This window comes from Babylonia areolata, chromosome 16 (genome assembly GCF_041734735.1).
Source record: "Babylonia areolata isolate BAREFJ2019XMU chromosome 16, ASM4173473v1, whole genome shotgun sequence".
Classification (NCBI taxonomy): Eukaryota; Metazoa; Mollusca; class Gastropoda; order Neogastropoda; family Buccinidae; genus Babylonia; species Babylonia areolata.
In genome coordinates, this window is record NC_134891.1 from 13015305 (window position 1) to 13041922 (window position 26618).

Consider the following 26618-nt stretch of genomic DNA (forward strand, 5'->3'; position numbering starts at 1 on the left):
AGTAAAGGCAGACTTGAGATGTGAGATGTAGTAAAGGCAGACATGATACATGATATGTGAGATGTAGTAAAGGCAGACATGAGATGTAGTAAAGGCAGACTTGAGATGTGACATGTAGTAAAGGCAGACATGAAATGTGACATGTAGTAAAGGCAGACATGAGATGTAGTCAAAGTAGACATGAGATGTGAGATGTAGTAAAGGCAGACATGAGATTAGTAAAGGCAGACTGGAGATGTGAGATGTAGTCAAGGCAGACATGAGATGTAGTCAAGGCAGACATGATATGTGAGATGTAGTAAAGGCAGACATGAGACTCGATGTAATAAAGGCAGACTTGAGATGTGATATGTAGTAAAGGAAGACATGAGATGTAGTAAAGGAAGACATGAGATGTGAGATGTAGTAAAGACAGACTTGAGATGTGATATGTAGTAAAGGAGGACATGAGATGTGAGATGTAGTAAAAGAGGACATGAGATGCAGTAAAGGAAGACATGTTGTAAAGACAGATATGAGATGTGAAATGTAGTAAAGGCAGACATGAGATGTAGTAAAGGAAGACATGAGATGTAGTAAAGGAAGATGTGAGATGTAGCAAAGGCAGACGAGATGTGAGATGTAGTAAAGGCAGACATGATATGTAGTGAAGGAAGACATGAGATGTAATAATAATAATAATAATAATGGTACTTATATAGCGCTAAATCTTGTGCATAAACAAATCAAAGCGCTTTCGCACCAGTCATTCTCACGCAAGCATAACTCTAAAACTGGAAAAAAAAAGAAAAAAAAAATCTAAAAAGACAAGGAAGAGGCAGGGAAGGGAGGCGATTTTGGGAAGAGGTGGGTTTTAAGGCCAGACTTGAAAGAGCTGAGTGTGGAGACTTGACGAAGCGAAAGAGGAAGTTCATTCCAATTGCAAGGTCCAGAGACAGAGAAAGAACGGTGGCCAACAGTCGAGAGTTTGAATCTGGGTATGTGTAAGTGGAGTGGATCCGAAGCTGATCGTAGTGAGCGAGATGGAGTGTAGAGGTGAAGGCAGCCACAGAGATAGGAAGGGGCTGATTTGTGAATACATTTGTAGCATAGAGTGCTGATCTTGTACTTTATTCGGTGTGAGACAGGGAGCCAGTGGAGATGTTGCAAAAGAGGAGTGGTGTGCTCAGATCTTTTCTTTCTGAGGACGAGTCGGGCAGCAGAATTTTGTATGCGCTGAAGGGACTGAATGGATGAAGCAGGCAAACCAGACAATAGAGAGTTACAGTAGTCAAGGCGAGAGAGAATGAGAGAAACGACAAGTCTAGATGTTGCGTCAGTGGACAGATATTTCCGGATGGAACTGATGCGCCGCAGTTGACAGTAGCAGGATTGACATGTCTGATTGATAAATGTTTGCATGGACAGTGTGTTGTCAAGGACAACGCCGAGGTTCCTGACTGAAGTGGACAGAGGGATTGATGTACTGCCAAGTTTGATTGTATTAGTTGTAATGGAAGAGAGTTTTTGTTTAGTTCCTATGATCATTGCTTCAGTTTTGTCCGCGTTCAATTGTAACTTATTTAGAGTCATCCAATTTTGAATATCCAGGAAGCAGTTAGATGTTTCTTGCAAGAGCGACAACAGTTTTTCAGGTGTATCACTCTTCTGGAGTTGAGTGTCATCAGCATAAGAATGATGACTGACATTATGGCGGTTGATAATTTCAGCGAGAGGAGCAGTGTACAGTGTGAAGAGCACTGGGCCTAAAACAGATCCCTGTGGGACTCCATGTTCAATTTTAACGGGTTCAGACTGGAAATTATCAACAATGACAGACTGGAATCGATCAGTGAGATAAGATTTGAACCAGTTTAGAACAGTGCCGTTGATACCAAATGTAAAATGAAGACGGGAAAGAAGGATTGAATGGTCTATCGTGTCAAAGGCGGCTGACAAGTCGAGAAGAGTGAGAAGGGAGATCTGTCCTGAGTCGGACGCTAGCAGTAGGTTATTCAGGATGTAGTAAAGGAAGACATGATATGTTGTAAAGACAGACATGAGATGTGAAATGTAGTAAAGGCAGACATGAGATGTAGTAAAGGCAGACATGAAATGTGAGATGTAGTAAAGGCAGACTAGACATGAAATGTAGTAATGGCAGACATGAGATGTAGCAACGTGACTGAACTGACCAGGCAGACTGTTGTAGTCCAGAGCGTTGTCGTGACTCAGCTGGCCGCCCACCACCTCATGGGGAGTGTGGACCAGACCGGTCTCCGTCATCGTTGTCATAATATCTGCCGGTCCGACCTGCCAGTCTCTGGTCCGACCTGTATGTCTCTGGTCCGATTTGCCTGCCCTGTCTGCCTGCCTCTGGTCCGACCTGTCTGTCTCTGGTCCAACCTGCCAGCCTCTGGTCCGATCTGCCAGCCTCTGGTCCGATCTGTCAGCCGATCTGCCTTCCTCTGGTCCGATATGCCTTCCTCTGGTCCGATCTGTCAGCCTCTGGTCCGACCTGCCTTCCTTTGGTCCAATCTCTCTGCCTGTCTGTGGTCCGACCTGCCTGTCTGGTCCGACCTGCCTGTTTACTCTGAGCCTGCCTGGCCCCACTCTGGTCCAATGTGGGTTCCGTATGGTTCGCCCCTGGGTCCCGTCTGGCTGAGGTGGTCACTGGTGTTGATCCACTTCTGCCCCGCTCCCTGCTGGTGTCGGTGTCTGTAAGAGTTGGCAAGCAGTGTCTCGCGTTACGCTATAAGTATCGGAACACAAATCGTTCACATGAATTATGTCTTTCTCTGTTTCCTAACCCCTCCCCTCTCTGTCTGTCTCTGTTCCCCACACCTCTTTCTTTCTCTCGCATACGCACATACACACGCGCGCATGAACGCTTGCACACACACGCGCGCGCGCGCACACACACACACACACATACACACACACACACACACACACACACACACACACGCACACACACGTTCCGTTTCTGCCATTGCGAATCAAAACTGGAAGCACAAGTTTTCGACTTGGTATGGGGTGTGTTCATGAGTTGAAGTGAGCCAGCTTGCAGTGTGTGTGTGTGTGTGTGTGTGTGTGTGTTATACCCTGTGCGCTGTGGCGTGGGCCAGCTTCATGACTGTAAACAGATCAATGAGCAACTTCACTCGCTTCACTGAATCACGTCCTGATCTGCTGATGACCAACCTCTTGAGTCGGACTGCCTCGTTTGGTAGTAGGACAGACCAAGGGAATGCAGATCAGTGTGTGTGTGTGTGTGTGTGTGTGTGTGTGTTCACTTACCTCTCTGCTTACCCGTCTGCTTGTTTGCCAAACACTTTCTCGCTACATCTTACATTGTTTAATATCTCCTTTCTGATCCTCCGATCCTCGTTCTCATCCTCAGTAGTAATAGTAGCAGTAGCAGTAGTAGTAGTAGTAGTCTCTTTTGCTTAATCCAAATAATAAACCATGTAAAATGACAGAAAACTACAGAAAAAATAATGAGTAAATGTCATCAATGATAACAACGATGTATATATCATCATCATTTTGAAAACAAGTGCACATATATATAGAAATGTAATGTGTGCTTTTGGCACAGTCATTTCATTCTGGACAGCAGTAGCCTATACTGGGCAGCTGACAGAGACGAAGCAATCAGAACACGCATTGACATATGGAGGCCGTGGATTTCCAGTTGTGTTACAGTCTTGTGACTGACTGCCACACAGCAAGGATTATGGCTGCATACACTTCATACTGATATGTTTTTTGGGTTATTTTTTTGTTGTTGTTTTGTTTTTTTGTTTGTTTGTTGTTTTGTTTTGTTTTTACTGTGGAAACCACTGTCTATATAAGGACCCCTTCGTTTTATTCACTTATTGTTTTTATTGTTGTTGTTTTGTACATCACAGGCCACCACCCACCCCACCCCACCCCCAAAAGGTGCAGAAAAATAAAAACAATGTGATAAGTGTTTTCCAGTTCTTTTGATTATCAAATTACTATTCCTGGCGACAAAAGTTGATGATGATAACCTCCTTCACTCTCAGTTTCACTGTTATTAGCAGTAGTGGCAACAGACACAGCAGAGAATGTGACGATGACAATGACACCTGACATCGACAGTCAGTCACGTGAAACTTGACATCACGCAGCATAGCAAGTATACGGGGTATACGTGTATGGCATAGCAAGGCACAGATCAGTACTTGCCCCTCCGGTTGATCTTGAATTGTTACGTACTTGATGATACTGCGGTTACGATGTTGATTTGGGAGTGATTATTAACCAACACGAATCCCAGCGACAGCGACAGCACAGCTCTGTCACATACGACCTGAATGTCAGTTGCAATGCACTGCCCACATTTTCCCCGGTTTAATCCAGCGTGACATGTGGCAGGCACAAAGACAGACACTGGTGTAACACAGCCAACGTAAACCCCGAGGTGCCTGCTAACAGTTTGATCGTCTGCCGTTATTGGCCCTTATCCAGCCCTGATACCAGCCTTCCTCACCTAACTTAACCTGACAGCACTGACAGGGCTGTGGGTGTTGAAACCAGTTACACCAGGACATGCAGCGCAGAAACGTGTCAGTATTCCTGTTTTCTCGTTCCGCTAATGCACTCACTGGCCCTGCTTTGTTATTCTATTTTATTTTGTTTACGGCAAGCTTGTCAGATCACAGTATCCTTTCATCAAATAACATTACTCTGTCTATCTTCATGCAATTGTTGCTCGCGCGCGCTTGTGTGCGTGTGTGTCTGTGTCTGTGTTTGAGAGAGAGAGCGAGAGAGAGAGTGTGTGTGTGTGTGTGCGCGCGTGAGTGTCATGCAAGCGTACTCTCTCTCTCTCTCTCTCTCTCTCTCTCTCTATGTTAGTCAACTCGTAATATATATATATATATATATATATATATATATATATATTGTGTTACTTTTTCTATTATATTCTTCACAAGAAGCATTATTAGCTTACCGACACGCAAACAAACCAGCACTCTCAGTATGAGAACCTGCCTAAGAAAAAGAGAGAGAGAGAGAGAGAGAGATCCGAACGTTCCAGCTTCAGGTGTGAAACCCAGGAATGCATTGGGGATCGATCATCCCCTGACAGACAATCGATATAAGCTCCTTCGGGGAAGATGGATGAAATACTATGGCACAATAGTCATCAGGAAATCGGGTTAGACTGATTGAATGGTGGAGGAGTTCTGATCAATTAGTCAGAAGGGGTTTTTTTGTATGGTGAAGTAAAGCCAGCTCCGGTTTATATGATTTAACCCTTTCACCGCCAGTCAATTTAGAGTACAAAATTCCCTTGTGGTATAAACACAGAAAAGACAGTGGCTAAGAATAGCTGGGGATTCCCCCTGCGATGTATAGAAAACATGGCATATCCTATCACCGAACATTAAGAGCAGTAGGTTCATGGATAACTTAGCAATGAATCGTCATCTTTCAGTGACATGGGTCCTCTACCACGCCTGTGCATAAATACGAGCTTGGCGGTGAAAGGGTTAAGAAATGACTTTCTCACCCCTTCCTCCTCCCTTCCCCCACTTCCCTCAACCCCCTTCCGTAACATGTATATGTTAGACTCTTTGATTTAGTGGAAAAGACAGGTTGGCATGAGAAGACCCGGCAAAACGCCTTTCAGCAGTGGTGTGAGTGGAGAGAGAGGATGAGAAACAGGTACCTGAGTGCAGATTGTACACGTTTTGGATTCTAATTGAGATGGGTCCACCAGCTGGGAGGATAGGTTTCATGCGAAAGGGCTGTTGGACTCTCCATACTTAGTGCGGCGAAGACTGGTTTGTGCAAAGCAGCTGTCAGACTCTTCCACGGAAATGGAGGACATGTTGGCATGAAGGAGATTTAGGACTCTCTAGCCGACATGGAAGACAGGTTAATGCGGAAGGGCTTTCAGAGTCCGCCTTAAAACAAGTTAGACATCAGCTTCTCCCTCTCAGCAGGAAAGACATGTTACTGTAGTGCAATTTCGGGGCTATCCCTTTTACAGTTAGTATGCAGATGCTTTAAGGTTCTTCGAGAAACAGGTAGAGACAGGTTAGTGCAGAGCTGTTTTGAGGTCTACCCGAGATTATATTGGAGAGGACAAATTCGTGTCCACGATTGTTTACAGGAAGCACACGTCAGTACACAGTGACTTGGGGGTTCTTCTTTACAAGAGGACAGGATACAAGATACAAGAATACTTCATTACCTCAAAAGATATATTGTTAACATATTTGCTGATAAAGATGAACAATGTTGTTTCTTTAAAGCATTCTGGAAACGTCTGGAGAGAGCGTGGAGCAGCTCCAAACAATAAGCGGAAAAGCACAGAATAGTGTTGGTAGTGATGGTGATGATGATGATAAGAATAATGATTATAACAACAACAACAACAATAATAATAATAATAATAATAATAAAAACAACTCTGTTTATATAGCGCTGAATCTTGTGTACAAACAAATCAAAGTGCTTGCGCACAAGAAATTTACACGCGCGTATATATTATTACAGGGGAGAAAATAAACAAACAAGCAACAACAACAAAAACCCCAACAATCCTAATATATACATACACATAAAATACAAGAGAAAACTGCAGGCTGGAATTATGGGAAAGTCACTCCGGAAAGAGGTTTTTAAGCCAGGTGTCAGTGCAGTGTTTTGAGTCAGCGAAAGTTGGAGCTCGTTCCACGTAAACGTGAGGCCCAGAGAGGGAGAAAGAGGGAGAAAGCACGGCGGCCGAACGTGGACTGTTCCAGTCTGGAAACACAGAAATACAGTGGGTCTGAGGCAGAGAAGTGGAGGTAGAGATATTGACAGTAACAAAGGTAGGAAGGGGCAGATTTGTTTATGCATTTACAAAATAGAATGCTGATCTTGTGCTTTATACTGTGCGAGACAGGGACCCAATGGAGAGAGCGAAAGAGAAGAGTGGTGTATTCAGATCCTTTCTGTCTGAGCTGCACAGTGTGTGTTGAAGTGAGTAAGTGGACGAAGCAGGCGAAACAGATAAAACAGTAATCGAGGAGAGAGAGAGCATGAGAGAAGCGAAAAGTTTATATCAGTGGAGATTATGTCCGACTAGAACTGATGCGCCGTAATTTGTTTTAAAACCTTCTTTTTTAAAATCAGTTGTTCAAGCATTTACAAAGTTCGTATGCACAAAAGAAAATACAAAAAGCAAATAAAAGAAATACAAATGTGTCGTAATTTAATTAACAGCAACAGGATTGACTGATTTGTGTTTACATGGACAGTGTGTCTGATTCGTGTTTACATGGACAGTGTGTTGCCTCGGACAAAGCCAAGGTTCTTGACTGAGCTGGAAAGAAAGAGGAACAGACTGCTTTCGAGTTTGATTGGGATAATAGTAACAGTGAAAGAGGAGAGTTTTTGTTTGGTACCTGTGAGCAGGACTTCATTTTTGACACCTTTTTTCGGTAATTTATTCAGGGTCATTGAATTCTGAATGACTGGGAACCAGTCGATGTTTTGATTTTCAGGGGAGGGGTGTGGCTATTCTAAACTTGAGTGACATTTCCATAGGAATGGTCATTGACATTGTGATGGTTGGTGGTTGGTAATTTTGCAAGAAGACCAGTTTGCAATGTTTAAAGCGCTGGACACGTTTTGAAGCTTCATATGGCCACAGTGCGTTGTAAACACGGTACCTACACAGGGGATAGTGGCTGTTTGATCTACATTACCAATCCCCAGCCAGAGGTGTTAGGACAGAGAACCGTTTGTATTCTGTCCATCAGTGGGTGGGACACAGTGGATTAGGAGACGTAGTGGTCTCTCCTTATCAACGCGTAAGACGGATTAGGAAAGACTGTATCTTGATTCTCCCTGTACAGGATCACTGGCAAGTGTTGGGCGCTGTGCACGAAAGAAGGATAACTTACCGCCAAGCGAGAAGACAGAGTAGTGCCAACTTACTTCTGCCTCTTGTGAACGGGATGGACCTGTTAATGCACATCAGATTTGGACATTAATTTTTCACTGTGAACGAAGAGGGCAGGTTAACAACAAGCCCCCACTCGTCTTTTAGTGGGGGTGTTACAGTCGGCAGGACAGCTTTCACTGTGGCCCTTGCTACATGTCAGTCGGATACATTCAGTTGTTTTGTTTTTTTAACGCACATCCTGTCTGCATGCATGAATGCCTGTCAGTCTGTCCGCCTCTCTTTCTCTGTGTGTGTGTGTGTGTGTGTGTGTGTGTGTGTGTGTGTGTTACTCACCCGTGTCTGTTTGACTGTCTCTATTACCCCCCTCTCTCTCTCTCTCTCTCTCTCTCTCTCACCCACACACCCACACATACAGGGTAAGAGGGAGAGGGAGGAAGTCAAACGATAACGCACGAAATGTTGGAACGGAAGGGTAAAACGAAGGCGACTTGAATCCACGGTTATCGCGCATTGATTGAAATCCAGCATGACGCGCAATTACACGATGAAGCGACTGAACAGCAAAGTCACTAACGACGCTGGACTGGGATCACGACCTCGTCAGGTATGTGCATGATAATGCAGGGCTTGTTCTGCAAACCGTGATTGTTTTGGAAGGATTTAAACTGCGCGCGCGCGCGCACACACACACACACACACACACACACACACACACACACACACACACACACAGCCATACGAGCGTGTTGGTGACGTCAGTTCGATCTATGTTCACGTGCTCCTATGTTTTACAAGTAGGAAAAACTGAAGTACTTCCGCAAGAACTAAGGTAGTCATTGTTCGTTGTGGGGTCGTAGCGGTGGTGGTGGTGATGGTGGTGGTAGCCGGATCTGCCCCTCTGGGTGCTGTCGTCTGTCATGCTGCACATGTGTTTCTTGGAACAAAACGAGTCCGTCCTGGTAAGATAGTGGGGTATTCCAGGTGTTTGGGGGTGGCGGGTGGGGGGCGTGGGGGAGACGGAAAAAAGCTCGTGTACAGTATGAGACAACACACAAAAAGAATATAAAAAAGAAAAAACAGAGAAACACACACACACACACACACACACACACACACACACATGAGGGTGTGTGTGTGGGGGGGTGGGGGGGGGGGGGTCATCAATAACTGCATCACTACGACAACAAACACAACCACCAAAGTTATTGCAGGAAGAAGAAAAGAAAAAGAAGAGCCAGTATATCTGGAATTCTGGTTCATAGAAGTGATTTCAAAGGAGAAATGCTAATGCGAATCATATTCAGTAATAATAAGTCCTGTTCTTTTCTGGATCAATACATGAACACTGTCAAATGTAAAATGATGACACACTGAAGAAAGAAAGAAAAGGGTAAAAAGAAGAAAAGAAAGAAAAACAAGCAGCAGTCACATTGATCTCATGAACAAGTGAAGTTGTCAGGATTTGCCTTGAGCGCGACTGAGTGGCGTACGCCAGGTTTTCCACAACGAACTGGCCTCATTCACAGCGTGTTGCAACTCTGAGCAGGAAATAAGGATAGCCGTAAATCCAAAGTAAACGTTACGCTAATCCAGAGGATTAACGGAACGCTTGACTCACACGTTTGATTCATAACCCAGGGTGGACTGAAGGCAGCAGAGGCCTGGTTGATGACACGTCCGTTGTGGTGAGAACCACACTGCTTTCTTTCCACGTTTCGGTTTCAATTTTCAATTCCATTTTCTTAAGGAGGCGTCACTACGTTCGGACAAACCTGTATACACCACACCACATCTGATTGGCAAATGCCTGACAGCAGAATAACCTGACGCACTTGTGAGGCCTTGAGTTCATGCATATATTATCTATTTGTATACCTATCAGAGTGGATTTCTCCTATAGAATTTTGCCAGGGTACAACACTTTTGTGGCCATGTTTTGTTTGTTTGTTTGTTTTTTGTTGTTGTTTTTTTGTTTTTGTTTTTGTTGTGTTTTTTTTCAGTGCGCAGAGTGTGTGCACACGGACCTACCTCGGTTTATAGGCATGTGCTAACACTGCAGGCTGCCTGTGGAACCGTAGCATCCGAATTTTATCTACCATTTTTACATCAACATGGCGAAGGAAAGCAGCAGCTGCGTGAGCGTTGGGTGCATTACTAAGTTTGATGTGAAATGACAAAAACAAAACGTACGCGGTCAACGTCTTGCTGCGCTAACGTTTCGATGCAGAATGAGAACTCTAAAGAAAGTGAAAAAGGAGAAGCAAGTGGCAAGAACAAGGAAAAACTCTGCACCGCTCGGCGTCCTTTTACCGATAGTAACCCTGACAACAATGTAGACTGCCACCTAAAAAAAGAAATTAAACTGAGAGAAGTCATATTATCACTCTGCCAAAAAAATCGACTCTTGAAAAAATCGTGACTGACCAGGCACAGGTGCTGAATGATTTGTCAGCAAAATTCAGACGCACAAAGGGAACCTCGGAGTCCAAGCAGCTGGTGACCTCAGCGACACAGACACCATCTCCGTCTGCTTCAACTGCCTCCCCTCCGCCCACTACCTATGCAGAGGCTGCCAAACAACACCGAGCTGCTTCCACTTCACTGAGTTCAACCACCCAAACTAAAACAAGGTCAGTCAGTAGAAAAGATCAAAAGAGTGGGCCCCAAGAACAAACTAGGAACAGCAGTGTGACGCAAAAACTGCCGTCAACATCAGACGTCAAACCCAGAGTCGCCACACTAAAGAATTCGAACCTTCCTGTGGTATTATCTAGCAGACGAATTCAAGGGACGCTACTCCTAACGGAGAGAAGGAGGAAGAGGTTTTTTGGGAATAAAAACACACGACCTAACGCTCTATCCAGGTTTCTGTTATGATTCAGTCTGGCTGGTTTCTCTTGTCTGTACCTCACACACGCCAATCATACGTGGTGGCAGCGGCTACGACATGATGGCAGAGAACGCAGGCAACCAAGCGACGGCAGCGCAAGGTTCGATGGCATCACGGCCCGTCAACCTACCAACGCCAGAGACTTTCAACGGTTCACCGGCAGCATGGCCGACATGGCGACAACGTTTTGAACGGTTTCGTGTTGGCTCAGGTCTCAAGTCTAAACCTGAAAAGGAGCAGGTGAGCGTGTTTCTCTACACAATGGGCGATATTGCTGATGACATTCTAGCAACACTTTCCATATCAGAGGACGACGACATGCTCACATATGACGCCATTCTCAAAGCTTTCAATGACTATTTTGACACTAGAAAAAACGTCATTGTCGAGAGGGCAAAGTTCAATAGGCGAACACAAAAGGACTCTGAGACAATTGACTCTTTCATACAAGATTTGTTTAAGCTAGCTGAGGAATGTTCCTTCGGTACACTCAAGGAAGAATTAATAAGAGACAGAATAGTGGTAGGAGTCAGGGATGATTCCCTATCCTACAGTCCAAGCCAAAACTCACACTTACTGAAGCAGTACAGATTGCTAGGCAGGCGGAGGCAAGAAAAGAAAGCCAACCCATTCTACGCGGTGAAACCTCAGCATCAGTAGACAGTGTCAGACATCAAAGACAGAGGGAAAACTGATTTCAAAAACAAAAGACCAAGAGATGGTAAAAAGGACAAATCAGAGAAACAGTGTTACTACTGTGGGAAAGAGCCACATAACAGAAACAGCTGTCCAGCTAGGCGTGCTGAATGCAGCAAATGTGGGAAGAAGGGTCACTACAAAGCAGTTTGCCGTGGTCGTCAGCACACAAGAGTACAGGAAGTCTCAGCAGACTCAGACTCTGATGACAATTTTCTAGAACACATTTTCAGTGTTGAAGATGAAGCCTGGACAGCAGACATTTCAGTAGATGGCCATTTGCAGAAATTCAAACTAGACACAGGCGCAGCAGTGTCTGTACTGGCCGAGGGACTGACATCGCGACAGCTAGCTCAAACAGACAAAGTTCTTCGTGGGCCAGGGGGAAAGAAACTGACTGTTTTAGGTACCATGACAGCAAGTCTTCAGTACAGAGACAGTCATATCACAGAAGAGATGTACGTCATCAAAGGGCAAACTACATCACTACTAGGCAGGTCAGCATGCGAAAAACTGGGGTTGGTCACACGCGTGTACTATGTTAGTACACCGCCCGACCATCTTGATCCACAAAAAGAGTTTCCAGCACTGTTCAAGGGCCTAGTCACTTGAAAACGGCTCCATACTCCATCACAGTCGATCCAGACATTCGACCAACCTGCATCTACGCACCACGCAAGGTCCCACACGCTATGAAATCAAAGGTCAAGGAAGAAATTGACCGCATGCTGCAAGAAGGGATCATCTCTCCTTTCACAAAGCCTACAAGCTGGTGCTCCGGTGTAGTAGTTGTACCAAAGCCAGATGGCTCCGTCCGCATCTGCATCGACTACACCAACCTCAACAAAGCGGTGAAGAGAGAAGTTCACCCTATGGCCTCGGTAGACGAAAACCTCGCCAAACTTGCTGGATCAAGAGTGTTCAGCAAGTTTGATGCCCGCAGTGGATTTTGGCAAGTGGAGCTCTCGGAGGAATCCAAGAAACTCACTACGTTCGTCACCAGTGAAGGGCGTTTTGCCTTCAACAGGCTCCCCATGGGCATTAGTTCTGCAAGTGAGGTATTCCAACGTACAATGTCATAAATCCTCACAGGACTGGAAGGAGTGATCTGTCACATGGACGATGTGTTCGTTCACGCTACCGACCAGGTGACACATGATCACCGGTTGAGAGCTGTTCTTCAATGACTGCAAGAAGCTGGCCTGACGCTGAACGAGAAATGCGAGTTCTCCAGGTCATCAGTTCGCTTCCTTGGTCACATCATTGACGCCGATGGCATTCACGCAGACCCTGAGAAGGTGAAAGCCATATGTGAGTTCCCACAACCACAGAATGTCACTGAACTTCAGAGGCTGATGGGAATGCTGAACCAACTCGCAATATTCACGCCTGAACTTGCCAGCATCACTGCACCTCTTCGAGCCTTGCTACGAAAAGATACCCAGTGGAGCTGGAGCCAAACACAAGAAGCGGCATTCATACAGATCAAGAAACTCCTGACCTCACCTCCAGTTCTTGCGCACTATTCTATACAGCACGAGACAGTCATCGCAGCCGACGCGTCAAATTCAGGCATTGGCGCGGTCATGTTCCAGAAGCAGGACGACGGCACCCGTAGACCCGTTTGCTACATCTCCAGATCTCTCTCAGACACCGAGCAGAGATATGCCACCATTGAAAAGGAAGCACTTGCAGCAACATGGGCCTGCGAAAGATTACAGGATTACATACTGGGTCTTCACGTGACACTAGAGACAGATCACAAACCTCTACTGCCCCTCCTGAACTCAAAAGAACTTCACAAGATGCCACCCCGCATCCTACGCTTCCGCATGAGGCTTATGCGGTACAACGTGAAAGTTACGCACGTGTCAGGCAAGCACCAAGTTTCAGCAGACGCACTTTCCCGTGCACCAGCAGCGAAACCCAACGAAGACGACATCAGCTTGATTTCTCATGTGACAAATTTCACAGATCAGTGTACAAAGTCACACCCTGTATCCACCAAAAGACTGCAAGAAATAGCGGCGGCACAGAAAGCTGATGAAGAACTTTCTCAGATTTCGCACTTACTGTGAACGTGGGTGGCCAGACTACATGCCAGAAAACCAAGTACTGAAACCATACTGGCAAAACAAGCAGCACTTCACAGTTGTAGATGACTTGCTGCTCTATGACACACGCATCGCGATGCCCAGAAGTCTGAGACTTGACACACTGGAAAAACTCCACCGTGGACACTTAGGCATCACCAAGACGCGCGCACTTGCTACGTCATCAGTTTGGTGGCCTTCTCTATCTTGCCAGATAGAAGAGATGGTCAACAAATGCAGCACATGCGCCATTCACCGCCCGGAAAGAAGAGAACCTCTTCTACCATCATCTTTCCCGGACCGCCCATGGTCCAGACTGGGGATGGATTTGTTCGAGCTGAAAGGAAGTACCTACCTGGTAGTGGTTGACTATTTCTCACGCTGGGCAGAATTCCGACGTCTCGAGAAGCTTACCAGCGCCCACACCATCAGAAAGCTAAAAAGCATACTCGCCGTTCATGGGATACCTGACATCATAGTATCCGACAACGGACCGCAGTTTGCGTCGAAAGAATTCCAGCAGTTTGCAGAAGAGTATGGCTTCATCCACACAACGAGTTCTCCAAAACACAGCCAGAGCAACGGTGCAGCAGAAAGAGCTGTACAAACCATCAAGAACATGCTGAAAAAAGCCAAGGATCCCTACCTTGCACTACTCCAGTACAGGGCATCTCCACTCCAAAATGGGTACTCCCCAGCTGAGCTCCTGATGGGCAGAAAGTTGCAGACAAACATCCCCACACTCCCTTCCTCCCTCACCCCCAAAACACCAAACATCCCAAACCTGAAAGCGAGAGAAGCGTTGCAGAAGGAGAAACAAAAACAGAACTATGACAAACGTCACAACACCAAACAGGCAACTCCACTCACAGCTTCTCAGAAAGTGTACATCAAAGATCTACACAGATTTGGGACTGTTTTAACCCCACACCATAGCCCCAGATCATATGTGGTCAACACCAGCCAGGCAGAAGTACGTCGCAACCAACAACACTTGATCCCAGTGGACTCGCCTCCACCATCAGCAGAAGTGGCACCAGAACCACCACCGCCACCGCCACATCAGCAGATGACGGATGGTCCAACATCAATAAAGACGGCCACTCCGGCGAAGAAATTTCCACCCAAGAAATTTCCACCCAAGATACAACAGCCTGCACCCATCACATCACCTGTTGTTCATCACACCAAGAGCGGCAGGGCTGTTAAAAAGCCAGAAAGGCTCAGTCTGTGAAAACATCAAACATTTGACAGGGAATGAGCAATTCCTTTGCAAATGCCTTCATATGTTTGTGTTTAAGTAACAGAAAAAGCAGAACATTTGTGTGCAGGATTATTTGTTTATGTAATATCTGCCTGCGTGCAGAGTTTGTTTCTGGTCTATGTTAATGTCTGTCTGTCTGCGGTGTAATCTTACATGTTTTTCTTTTTTCACTATTGCCTATGCGCAGTGAATTTAGTGTTCAAAGTCCTTTAAGAAAGGCATGGAAAATGAGCAATGGTCTTTTCTTATTATAAAGCAGTTAAAAATAAGGTTTTTTTTAAAAGAGACAAAGCCTTTGTGTTAAATTCATAAGGGAAAGTTATTTTGTGAAGAAAAGAAAAAGAAAAAAAGAAAGGGAGATGTAGATGGACTATTAACAAGAAATACAAACTGTTAACATCAAAACAAATTCCATTACATTGATCAAAGTACTTTCCACCCACTCAAAAAAGGGGGAGTTGTGGTATTATCTAGCAGAAGAATTCAAGGGACACTACTCCTAACGGAGAGAAGGAGGAAGAGGTTTTTTGGGAATAAAAACACACGACCTAACGCTCTATCCAGGTTTCTGTTATGATTCAGTCTGGCTGGTTTCTCTTGTCTGTACCTCACACACGCCAATCATACACTTCCCACTGTGTCAGTTCTACAGGATTCAATTCTGAACGGCCTTGAACAGTCGCCTTGGCCTGTTGTATAGGTTTCACGTAGAAAAACAAAAAACACACAAAGTTAGCGACATTCCAAAGTCACTAAATGCAATTCAAAACCTTAAGAAAGTAGATTCTGTAGTTGTCCACTGCGGAATCAATGACATAAAAGACGCTGACCCGGAACAAGCCAGCAAGACCATGGTGGATAACATTTAAAAAAAAATGGCTTGGCCTCGTTCACCAACATCAAAGTTGTCATCAGCAAAATCGCTTCCGTGAGAGACGCTAACATCCAGGCAAAACGGGAAATGTTCATTGCAATGACTTTCGCAAAATTATATGAAGAATCCAATGTGTCATTCATGTCGCATGAAAACCTAAAAATCCAATACAATAATTTCAAAGACCACTTGCACCCAAATTTCCAAGGTTCGCGTATTCTGGCCAGAAACATGGGCAGACATCTGCACTCATGTTCTGGGAACATCCAAGAAAAAAACGTCGTTTTGACAACAGACATCATCACCAAATAACAGACCTCAATCAGCGCCGACAATGCCAGGGTTGCACTCGATATCCTACACACATGGAATCGGACTTTCCTTGGTGGAGAATCTAACCACAAGAAAGTGATGTTAGAATGTTCAAAAACTTTAGGTGGTGACTTTGTCCATCAGCTTGTGACTGCACCAGCTGCGGTATGGGAATATAGATAACCCGACTGCACCTCCAGCTCATATTTGCAGCTGATGTTTTAAGTGACTATAATTTCTGTTTAATTTTCGATTTTCAACTATGATCAGTCGTATAAATAGTTCACTAAATCACAAATTGTTTTTTGTTGTTGTTTTTTAAATTTTATTTCCTAATTTAGAGTTTCTTATTTTCTTTTTCCTTATACCCTCCACACACTATACCCAACATACACATACTCTCTTCCACAATGCCCCCCATTCGCAAACATGCAATACAGGTTATGCAGTGGAATGCTAGATCTATCTCCACAAATTTACCATATCTCATCCAACATTTGGCAAATAATAACTACCAAACACTTATATTACAATCACTACATTAAGAAGAATAAATTAGCCAAGCTTCCAGGTTATTATTATCCACCTGTGCACCAGCATGTAGATACTCCCACAAAAATCAGTGCCGCATTATATATTCAAGAAGGAATAGAGTACAGTATATGCTCTCCACCAGCACCTAGCACTACTCCAGATTTTCATTCATGCGCGGCACGTGTTAAGTTCAGTGATCACCTTACTCTGTGTGTCGTTTCTGTGTATTTACCTAGAGGCCCTAACGAAGTAAATACGGAATGGTTACATAATATTCAGGATAATGAAAAATGGTTGATTGGGGGAGATTTTAACGCCCATTCTCCTTTTTTGGGACAAAGATTGTGTATCAGTTACTTGTAACCACTTTGTAGAAAATGTTGTTGATTCCTCCTTGAGCCTTTTAAATGATGGCAGCGTTACCAGAATCCCTGATATTGTCACTCACAGGGCATCTGCTATAGATCTGTCTTTCATATCTCCTACGTTGTATCCATAATGTAAATGAACGACATATAAAGATACATTGGGAAGTGATCACGTACCAATCATCATGACTTTTAATGAAACTCAAAGACCTTCAGAATTTCAAAAAGACAAAGTTCCAAGATATAACTATAAAGATGCTATCTGGGAGAAATTCGAAAGTATGTTTGCTAGCTATAACACAGAGTTCATAAACACCGTGGATATAGATACATTATATTCCTTCTTTACTGACACCATTTTACAAGCTGCCGACATTTTTTTTCTTCTTTTTTTTTCTCAAGGCCTGACAAAGCGCGTTGGGTTACGCTGCTGGTCAGGCATCTGCTTGGCAGATGTGGTGTGGCGTATATGGATTTGTCCGAACGCAGTGACGCCTCCTTGAGCTACTGAAACTGAAACTGAAACTGCCGACATATCAATTCCAGTATGCGATTCACTTAAATCAAGCTGGCATTCAGGAAATATTTGGTGGACACCAGCATGTGAAGCAGCAGTAAATAATAAAAAATCTAAATTTATAACTTACCTAAACGACAAATCACCAGAGAATCTTATTGAAAAGAAAAATGCAAACCATCATAGCAACATGGTCATTGCACAGGTAAAAAGACAATATTGGTGGTCTTCCTTCTGTAATAGGGAGATTTCTTATCATAAAGATGCTAAAAAGGTATGGAAAAAAATTAATGAAATGAAAGAAGGTATAAATTTGCCATCTTGTCCTATTAAGATAAAAGACAAAGATTTTCCGTCCAATGTAGAGAAGGCAGAAACATTTGTAGAAAATTAATGTTCTCGGAGTCTATGCGATTGGAAGGTCTCTCACTTAAAAACAGAAAACACAGAACCGAAGAAGAGAGCAAAAGTGATTATACAGATCCAAGTCCTGATAACAGTCAGTACATCAATGCTCCACTCACTTTCAACGAGGTTAAAGAAGCATTAGTATCCCTCCCTAAAAAAAAAATATATATATATATATAAATCTGAAATCTGTTGGCTTTTCAGGACACATCTATGATTATATCAAAGATTTCCTGAGTAAAAGAAGTATACAGGTACGGGTCGGGAATGCGTACTCAACTCAACTCTTCACATGGGATTACCCCAAGGTTTTGTTATTGCCTCTGTTCTATTTAATATCTTGTTGAACGACTTACCCAAACATGTATCAAAAGATGTGATCCTAGTGCAATACGCAGATGATATATGTATGTGGGTGAATGTAACTATGAAACGGAATACATCCAAAAGGGCTTTAAACTATATCGAGAAAATATACCAAAGAGAAATAGATAGATTAAATAGATATACTGTTGATAATGGTCTTACATTATCATCAGAAAAAAACACACATTATGCTTTTTAACAATGGTACAAACCTAGAAGAGTTACCAACATTTAAGACTGAAAATGAGACAATTCAGTACAAAAAGGATACTATTAAGTTTTTAGGATTAATACTTACTTCAAAACTAACTTGGAATAACCATATTGAATATATAATAACACAAGCAAGAAAAACTTTAAACTTACTCAAAATTGTGAGTAAACAGTACTGGGGACAAGATACAACGATTTTGAAACATTTATCATCATCACTTACTCGATCCAAACTATCCTATGGACAAGAAGTCTTTTTCAATGCTCCAAAATATTTGCTAAAGAAACTTCAAAGCATAGACTGTAAAGCATATAGACTTGCCCTTGGTGTACCTTTCCATGCATCGACCCTCGGAACATACAAAGAAATAGGAGTACTGCCTTTAGATGAAAACCGAAACCTCGCATGTGCTAAATACGTATTAAGAAGCTCAACAACTGAAAATTATACATCAGAGGAAGTAAAAATTACATCCGAAAACAACTTCCCCAAATGAGCTAAAAACATATTTTATTTAACACCCATTGGCTCGTTTGTGTCAAACCTGTTCAAAAAGTCTTAAATTAATTCAGATGACGTGGACACACAGAAGACCGTAAGTCCATACCCCATCTGGGAGCTGAATAAAGCACATTTTGACGTTAATCATACTGTCATTAAAAAGAATGAAAATCCGAATATTATGGCAACGGAAGTTCGAGTTCACCTTCAAAATAGATACTGTGATCATTTACAGATATACACAGACGGCTCACTATTAGACAATGACCAAGCAGGTTCAGCTTTCGTTATACCAGAACTGAAAACGGAAAGATAATACTATATTGCTAAAAAATCGTTCAATATTCACTGCTGAACTGATTGCTGTTCTTATGGCTCTAAATCATATTCTTGATCTTCCAATTTGCCTTCTACAAGTCTTGCTTTTCGTTGATACCAAATCTGTATTATGTGCTTTAAACTCATCAAATTGTAAGAACAAATCCAAGATCATAATAGAAATCAGCCACATTTTACATCTTTTATGTTTGAAAGGAACACATATTACGTTTTGCGTTACATTCCTTCACATCTTGGTATTCTCTACAATGAATGGGCTGACAGGGCTGCAAGAAAAGGTGCCAAAAACGAACAGGGAACCATTGAACTTCATGTTCCTCTGTTTGTACAAGAGGGTTATCGAATACTAGAAAAAACATCGTGGAACAAAGTCAGGGAATTATACCAGGAAAACGACAAAGCTTTGAACCATAGTGTAATTAATGTTCAACAACCGGGAACTATCAATCAGTCAAATACATACAGTAATTCAATAAGATTAAGGCAGATTCATACATTATCAAACAGGATCAAACTAAACGCTTTTATAACTAAGTTCAGCAAAGATGTCAGACGCATATGTGGAGAACATAATTATTTCTAGCAACCACGTAATATTCGAATGTCAGAATCTAGAATGTTTTTGCCAGACTTCACCAAAAGTTCTTTTGAATGTGTTTTTATCAATTCCAATATGTTATTTGTTATTGCAGAAGGTTTGCTGGGTAGTCCTATAGGACATTTGTTATAGTTGTTTGATGTTGGCGTTTATAACGTTTCCATTTTTTGCCCTAGCGTTGTCTCTCCCTACTCACCCTCCACACATACACACACTTTTCCCCCTCCCCTTCCCACAACCCCTACCCCCTCGGTTTTTTTCCGTCTAATATAACTTCAAGTGGAAAGACGTTAAAGTGAAGACAGCAACTTTTTTTCTTTTTTTTTTTTTGGGGGGGGAGGGGGTGGTGTTGTTGTTTTGTTTGTTTGTTTTTGGGGTGTATTAACTGTCGACACATCTCGTCATACTCAATCTCTCTGTCTCTGTCTCTCTGTCTCTGTCTCTGTCTCTCTCTCTCTCTCTCTCTCTCTCTCTCTCAATCATTCTCCCATTATTATCCCACCCCCCTGAATTTGGCAGATGGACTGGCTCAGTAAAACTTATTCTTACTCTCTGCCTCTCATTATTTCTCTCTCTCTCTCTGTCTGTCTCTCGTCATTTTGTTGTTGTTGTTGTTGTTGTTGTTTTTCATGCGTGGAGACACGAGAATAGTCAAGGATTGTGTCTTTATATCAATACTAATGGTATCGTGAGGGTAGGGGAGCGCGAGCGGGAGGTGGAGGTAGGAGAATGTTGGTGAACGGGCGGTGGAGGATTTGTACGTACACACCGCACTACTGTTTTTACCTCCATACAAAAAAGGTATGTATTTATGTCGTACTGCAATATGAGAACGTGCTTTTCGTCAAGATACCACCGGGAAGGGAGTGGGGAAGTAGGGTAGTGTAGAAAGAGAAATGAAAATTTGCTGACATCCATTGTCAGTATGCACGTGACGGTGAGGGGTGGGGGACAAGAGACAGAGGGTATGTGTAGGTGGAAGGGCTAGTTCGGGGAGCAGAATAAAAAGAGAAACGCAGAGAGATCGACAAACAGGGAAAGACTGCTGTCAAATGGGTTTGTAATCGGTCGAAGGGAGGGTGTCAAAGGCGCTATTAGTGGCGGCGATACCCATTCACCTGAAGCACTGAGATCGTATCGGCTTTTAAAATGCGCCAGCACAGTTCAGCAACAGAAAGCTTCAACAAAATTAATATTAGTCATAATATATTTGTGGGTTTGCAGTCCCATAACAATATCCATACTCTCTCTCTCTCTCTCTCTCTCTTTCTCGCTCGCTCACTCGCTCTCTTTGATGTACCGCGAATGAGGGAAATAATGAATGCACAGACTGGAGAGTCGCTTCAATCGTCTGTCAAAGCAACAATGAGACCAGACCCCTTACAAGCCTCCACGGTCAGCCTTAGGTAGTTCCTATTATTGAATGTCGGGAAAAAAATTTTTTTTTTTTTTAAATCCGTGACAGAAAGGAAAAAAAGAGGGGAGGGGAGTTAACCGACATGTCAATAAAACCAGTACAACGTTTTAAAATGCTTGCTTTTAAACGAAGGTCTTCTCAAAGGGCTTGATGCTGTAGGGAGACCACGAAAGAGGAACACGTTGTCTTGTACGTGTGACCCCAATGTACATGGCACACAGCTTTATCTTACAAAACGTTACAAAATGTTTTTTTTTTTAAACCGTAAATAATTCCTCGTACGAATGACTAATGTACACAGCTGTATCCAATAACCATATATACATATACATACATACACAACTTGAAAACAAAAGACGTGGGTCGTGCCTGAATAGCAAAATGTTTTAAGAGATATGTTTTAAACTATAACTGATTACAGCGAGTCCGGTTAAGAATCACTTTATTGTCTCAGTTAAAAAAGAGTGGTGAAATCTGATACTATCAGATTACAAGTAGAAAAGTCAAAGATAGAATACAAAATTGCAACAAAATCAAATCAAAGCAAAGCATCTGACGGTAAGCAAGTAAGTAAGTAAATAAATGAATCGATAAATGAATGAATAAATAAATAAATAAATAAAATAAAATAACATAACATAAAAAAGAAAAGAAAAAAACAACTTTGGATAGACTTACGCAGTTTAAACACAAAGTAAATGCAGTAATTCAAATGTATTTTTTTTTAAGTCAGATTTGTTTCCGTGTTTTATTATTTATATGCTAAACAGTTTCAGCCATCATGCCTGCATGTCGGATTTGTGTAGAGTGTTGCACAAGCATTTGGAGTTTTTGTTATGATTTGTCCAAACGGAAAGTTATGAGGAAGGCATGGACAGTTTGAAACTTTGACAGATATGATGACATTGAAATGCCCATCAACGAGGGCTGCCTCAGGCGGAATGGTTCCTATACACAACTTTCGGTTCGACAAATACTCGTTTCTGATGGTGAGCAAACACATATGACACGGATCGTTGTATACCCAATTTACACAGTTTTTAATGTTTCTTTTGTTGTATTTGTATTGGCATTTAAACCAAAAAAAATATTTTTCATTAGGAACAGAAATCCGGTTAAGAAGTGGTAACAGGCCAGGCCTCTTCCATTGTGTGTGTGTGTGTGTAGTTGTTTTTTGTTTGTTTGTTTGTTTGTTTTTTGTTGTTGTTGTTTGTTTTGTTTTTTAACTGAACAGGAATTACACATGAGCCATAGAGGCTTTACCTTTCTTTACCTCTTTTTAACAGTTAATACAGGCTGAGGCTTTCTGTGTTTTGATCATTCAGCATTGACGCTTATTGGCCGACCTGCACACAAAACAGAACTTATATGTACACAATAATGCAACACATACGCTTGCGCGTGCGCCGCATACATAATCCCCCATCCCATCTCGCCCCATCCCTTCCTGACCAAATCCCACCTTCCAACACGCTCACGGCGGATTTAAGGGGTTATTGAGAGAGAGATCAAATAACTAACCGGCAGATAGGAGGGTCTTCATCGTGCTCAAAGATTATCGCTGCATGCATTAGCACAATCAGAAATGATAGGCAATGCGAATTTGTTTAGGTGTTTGGTGAGACTATTCGCTGCTTCTGGTTCGTGAACTTCACAAGTTGGACAATCATGCATTCAGATCTGGCCTGAATGCATACGTGACCATTGGTGACAAAGTGTTCTTCGCAGCTGGTTCCACTTCACATTGAGCTGTTCATAACGTTTATAAAAGTGCGGACGATCTTCACTCGTCCTTCTTAACAGTCTATAGTCAGTCGTGCTTTAATGGTTACTGGTTCCAGCCCCACTGGGGCATAAGAAAGTTCACTTAGCTCTTTTCAGTTCAGGTAGCTTGACGCATAATTACAAAGACAGGACGACAGGTATGGAGATAAATGGCCCATATAAAAAGAAGCGCAATCGTTCTGAGTCACAAACTGTTCAGTGTTAAGTCACTGCAAAGCACCGTTGTGTTTTATTTCTTCTGAAAAGGACGTTTTATCACCGCTTCTTTTGTCCTGTCTTTCCATGAACAAGGTCAGCAGTCACCTTTGTCAGCATTTATACACGTGTACATAGGCCTTATCTTTATTGGGGACCTCAATTCGTCGTCGGCGGTTCTCTTTCAACAGGCTTCCATCAATCCCTTCACTCTGTCTGTCTCTCTCTTCCTGTCTGTCTGTCTGTCTGTCTGACTGTCTCTCCCTGTCTCTGTCTGTCTGTCTGTCTCTCTCACTCTTTCTCTCTGTCTGTCTCTCTGTCTCTCTCTGTCTCTCTGTCTGAAGGTGACGGTCTTATGAACCGTCCAATATCCAAAGAAGAGGTCCTACTGGCTTGTACAAAGTTAAAAAACCGTAAAGCCCCTGGCCCCGATGGTATTATTGGTGAACTGTATAAAAACTCAAACGAGCAAGTTATTCAGTTTTTCGTTAAGTTGTTTAATGTTCTGTTTGATAAAGGTATTTTTCCAGAAACCTGGACAGAGTCTATTATTTTGCCATTGTATAAAAAGGGTGATGTTAAAGATCCCAATAATTATAGAGGTATATCCCTGAGTAATATAAGTAGTAAATTATTTAGTGTTATTATTAATTGCAGACTACAGGAATGGGTTCAGGAAAATAACATTACAGGTGAATGCCAAGCCGGTTTTAAAAAGGGTTATTCAACAATAGATCACATGTTTGCTCTGTTAGCATTGGTACAAAAACAGTTTTCTTATAACCGTAAATTATATGTGGCCTTCATCGATTTTGAAAAGGCTTTTGATTCTGTAAACAGGAATTTACTTTGGCCTATTTTGTTAAGAAATGGTATAAGAGGTAAATTATACAGATGTATTCAGAGTATGTATGATAATGTAAAATGTAGAGTTAGATGTGGTGCTTCCTTAACAGATTATATCAGATGTACAACAGGAGTAAAGCAAGGTGATGCGTGCAGTCCAATATTATTTTCTCTTTTTATTAATGAATTGGCGATAGAAATACTCAATCATGGAAGACACGGTGCCACTATTTCTTATGATGCATTTGAACTGTTTATTCTTTTGTTGGCTGACGACGTTATTTTATTATCCGAGACTGTTGTTGGTCTGCAGAATCAATTAAATATCTTACATCAAACTGCCACATCTCTTCAGTTGAAGGTTAATATGAAAAAGAGTAATATTATTGTATTTCGAAAGGGGGGATTCTTAGGTGCGAGGGAAAAATGGCTTTATGATAGTGTTACAATGCCTGTGGTAAATGTGTACAAGTATTTAGGGATATTTTTTGCTACGCGTTTAAGCTTTGTTTCGGCTTGCAAAGATCTCGCTTGTAGGGCAAAAAATGCGTTATTATGTATCATGAAAAGACTGTCTTTATTGAATAATACTTCCATGAAATTGTTTCTGAAAATGTTTGATTTTCAAGTGCAGCCAATTGTGCAATATGGTTCAGAGTTGTGGGGTTTAAACAACGCTGCGTTTCATTGTGAATCTGTGCATCTATTTGCTTTGAAGAAGTTTTTGGGTCTTGATATGCGCACCCCTAATGACCTTGTATATGGTGAAACTAATAGATACCCTATAGTTGTAAATTCTGCTGTTCAGTGCATACGATATTGGCTTAGATTAGTACAAATGGAAGAAAATAGGATACCGTTGAAAACTTACAAAATGTTGTTTGATTTGGATTCTAGAGGAAAGAAAAACTGGGTAACTGATGTACGTATTTGTCTGTGTGAAAATGGTTTTGGCGAAGTGTGGTTTAGTCAAGGTGTGGGTAGCATAAATGATTTCATTAAATTTTTTCGTCAACGTTTAATTGATTGTAGATGGCAAGCATGGAATGAGCATGTTCAAAACAGTAATAGATTTAGTATGTATAGAACATTTTGCGGACTACATGATATGAAACCTTATTTGACGTTAAACATGGAGAAATATCTAAGAATAATAACCACAAGATTTAGGTTGGGTGTGTCGAGTTTGGCTGTACATCGTTACAGATACAGTAAATTTGATGTTAATGATTTGATTTGCCCATTATGCCAGGAAGACAAAGAAGACGAAGTGCATTTTGTTTTGAGCTGCTCGGCTCTTAAGGAGTTAAGAGAAAGATATATTCCAGCCAGATATTTCCGACAACCTTGTACATTCAAGTTGTGCTTATTGATGTCGTCTAAAAGGCAAAATGATGTATGGAATTTGTCCATTTTCCTGCACAAAGCGTTTAAATTTAGATAAATTGCAACCTCATAATATGTTTTGCAAATGTATCTGTGTTTCATGTGATTTCATGTGATTTTGGTTTTCTCGTGTTTATTCAAACAAATGTGACGTAACAAATGTTGTTTGTGTACCCCTTCATAGGGGCTATGGCCTGATGAATAAATCATCCGTATCCGTATCCGTATCTGTCTCTCTGTCTCACTATCTCTCTCTCTCTCTCTCTCTCTCTCTCTCTCTCTCTCTCTCTCTCTCAAAATCAAAATCAAAATCAAAATTAGAGATAAACTATTCCGCGTTTAAGCAACAAAGAAAACATGTGAAGTTCTTAGTCTGTTAGGCCAAAAAGACATATTTTAACAGGATAGCGACGTCGGAATCAGACAATACTTCATCCATATGGAAAGCTCTCAATGCACTGACCAATAAGTCCTTTCCTGGTAAATCATTGCAATCTGATTGTCTCACAGCAACAGACTTTAACAACCACTTCCTATCCATCGCGGAAAGTTTGACAAATCGTCTGAAACATAACTCAGATCAGTATAAATGTTCAGCCAGTCTAAAATCATTTTGTTCAGACAGGCTCAGCCATCAAGATACATTTCACATTCCACAACTAACCGTCTACGAGGTCGGTAAGTACATATCCAACCTTGGACAAAAAAATACACATGGCTGTGACGGACTCAGCAATAAAATACTGCTTCTGTCGCTGACAGTGCATCATCTGACATATATTTATAACCTCAGTATTTCAACAACTCTTTCCAACTATGTTCAAAACTGCCAAAATTATACCACTACCTAAAGTAAAAAATCCCTCAGACCTCAACGATTACCGACCAATATAGATACTGTCATCGCTTTCTAAACCACTTGAAAAACACGTACACAAACACCTTTTGCAATATCTTGACCGGCACAACTTGCTTCATCAAAATCAGTCAGGGTTTCGCCCAAAACACTCCTGTCAGACAGCCCTCACCAGTCTCTTAGATAAACTGTTCACAGTTATAAAGGACACAAAAATCAGCGGAATAGTATTTATAGATTTGAAGAAAGC

General features: G+C 42.2%; 2 protein-coding genes across 4 annotated transcripts in view; one reads left to right on the forward strand and one right to left on the reverse strand.

Annotated features, from left to right (window-relative positions):
* LOC143291168 (uncharacterized) overlaps positions 1 to 26618 on the forward strand; it is a 184891-nt gene that overhangs the window by 109623 nt on the left and 48650 nt on the right. The window lies entirely within an intron of this gene.
* LOC143290888 (uncharacterized) overlaps positions 1 to 26618 on the reverse strand; it is a 54937-nt gene that overhangs the window by 8872 nt on the left and 19447 nt on the right. Inside the window, exons 2-3 of one of the 3 annotated variants that reach the window (XM_076600442.1) lie at positions 22574 to 22646; positions 2175 to 2697 (exon numbers count right to left, since the gene is read on the reverse strand). In XM_076600442.1, coding sequence (XP_076456557.1) covers positions 2175 to 2274 — 100 coding nt within the window. In that variant the 5' untranslated portion in view covers positions 2275 to 2697; positions 22574 to 22646. Of the gene's footprint in view, positions 1 to 2174; positions 2698 to 4224; positions 4509 to 22573; positions 22647 to 26618 lie in introns of those variants that run through there. The other 2 variants (XM_076600443.1, XM_076600441.1) reach the window with 2 other exon arrangements.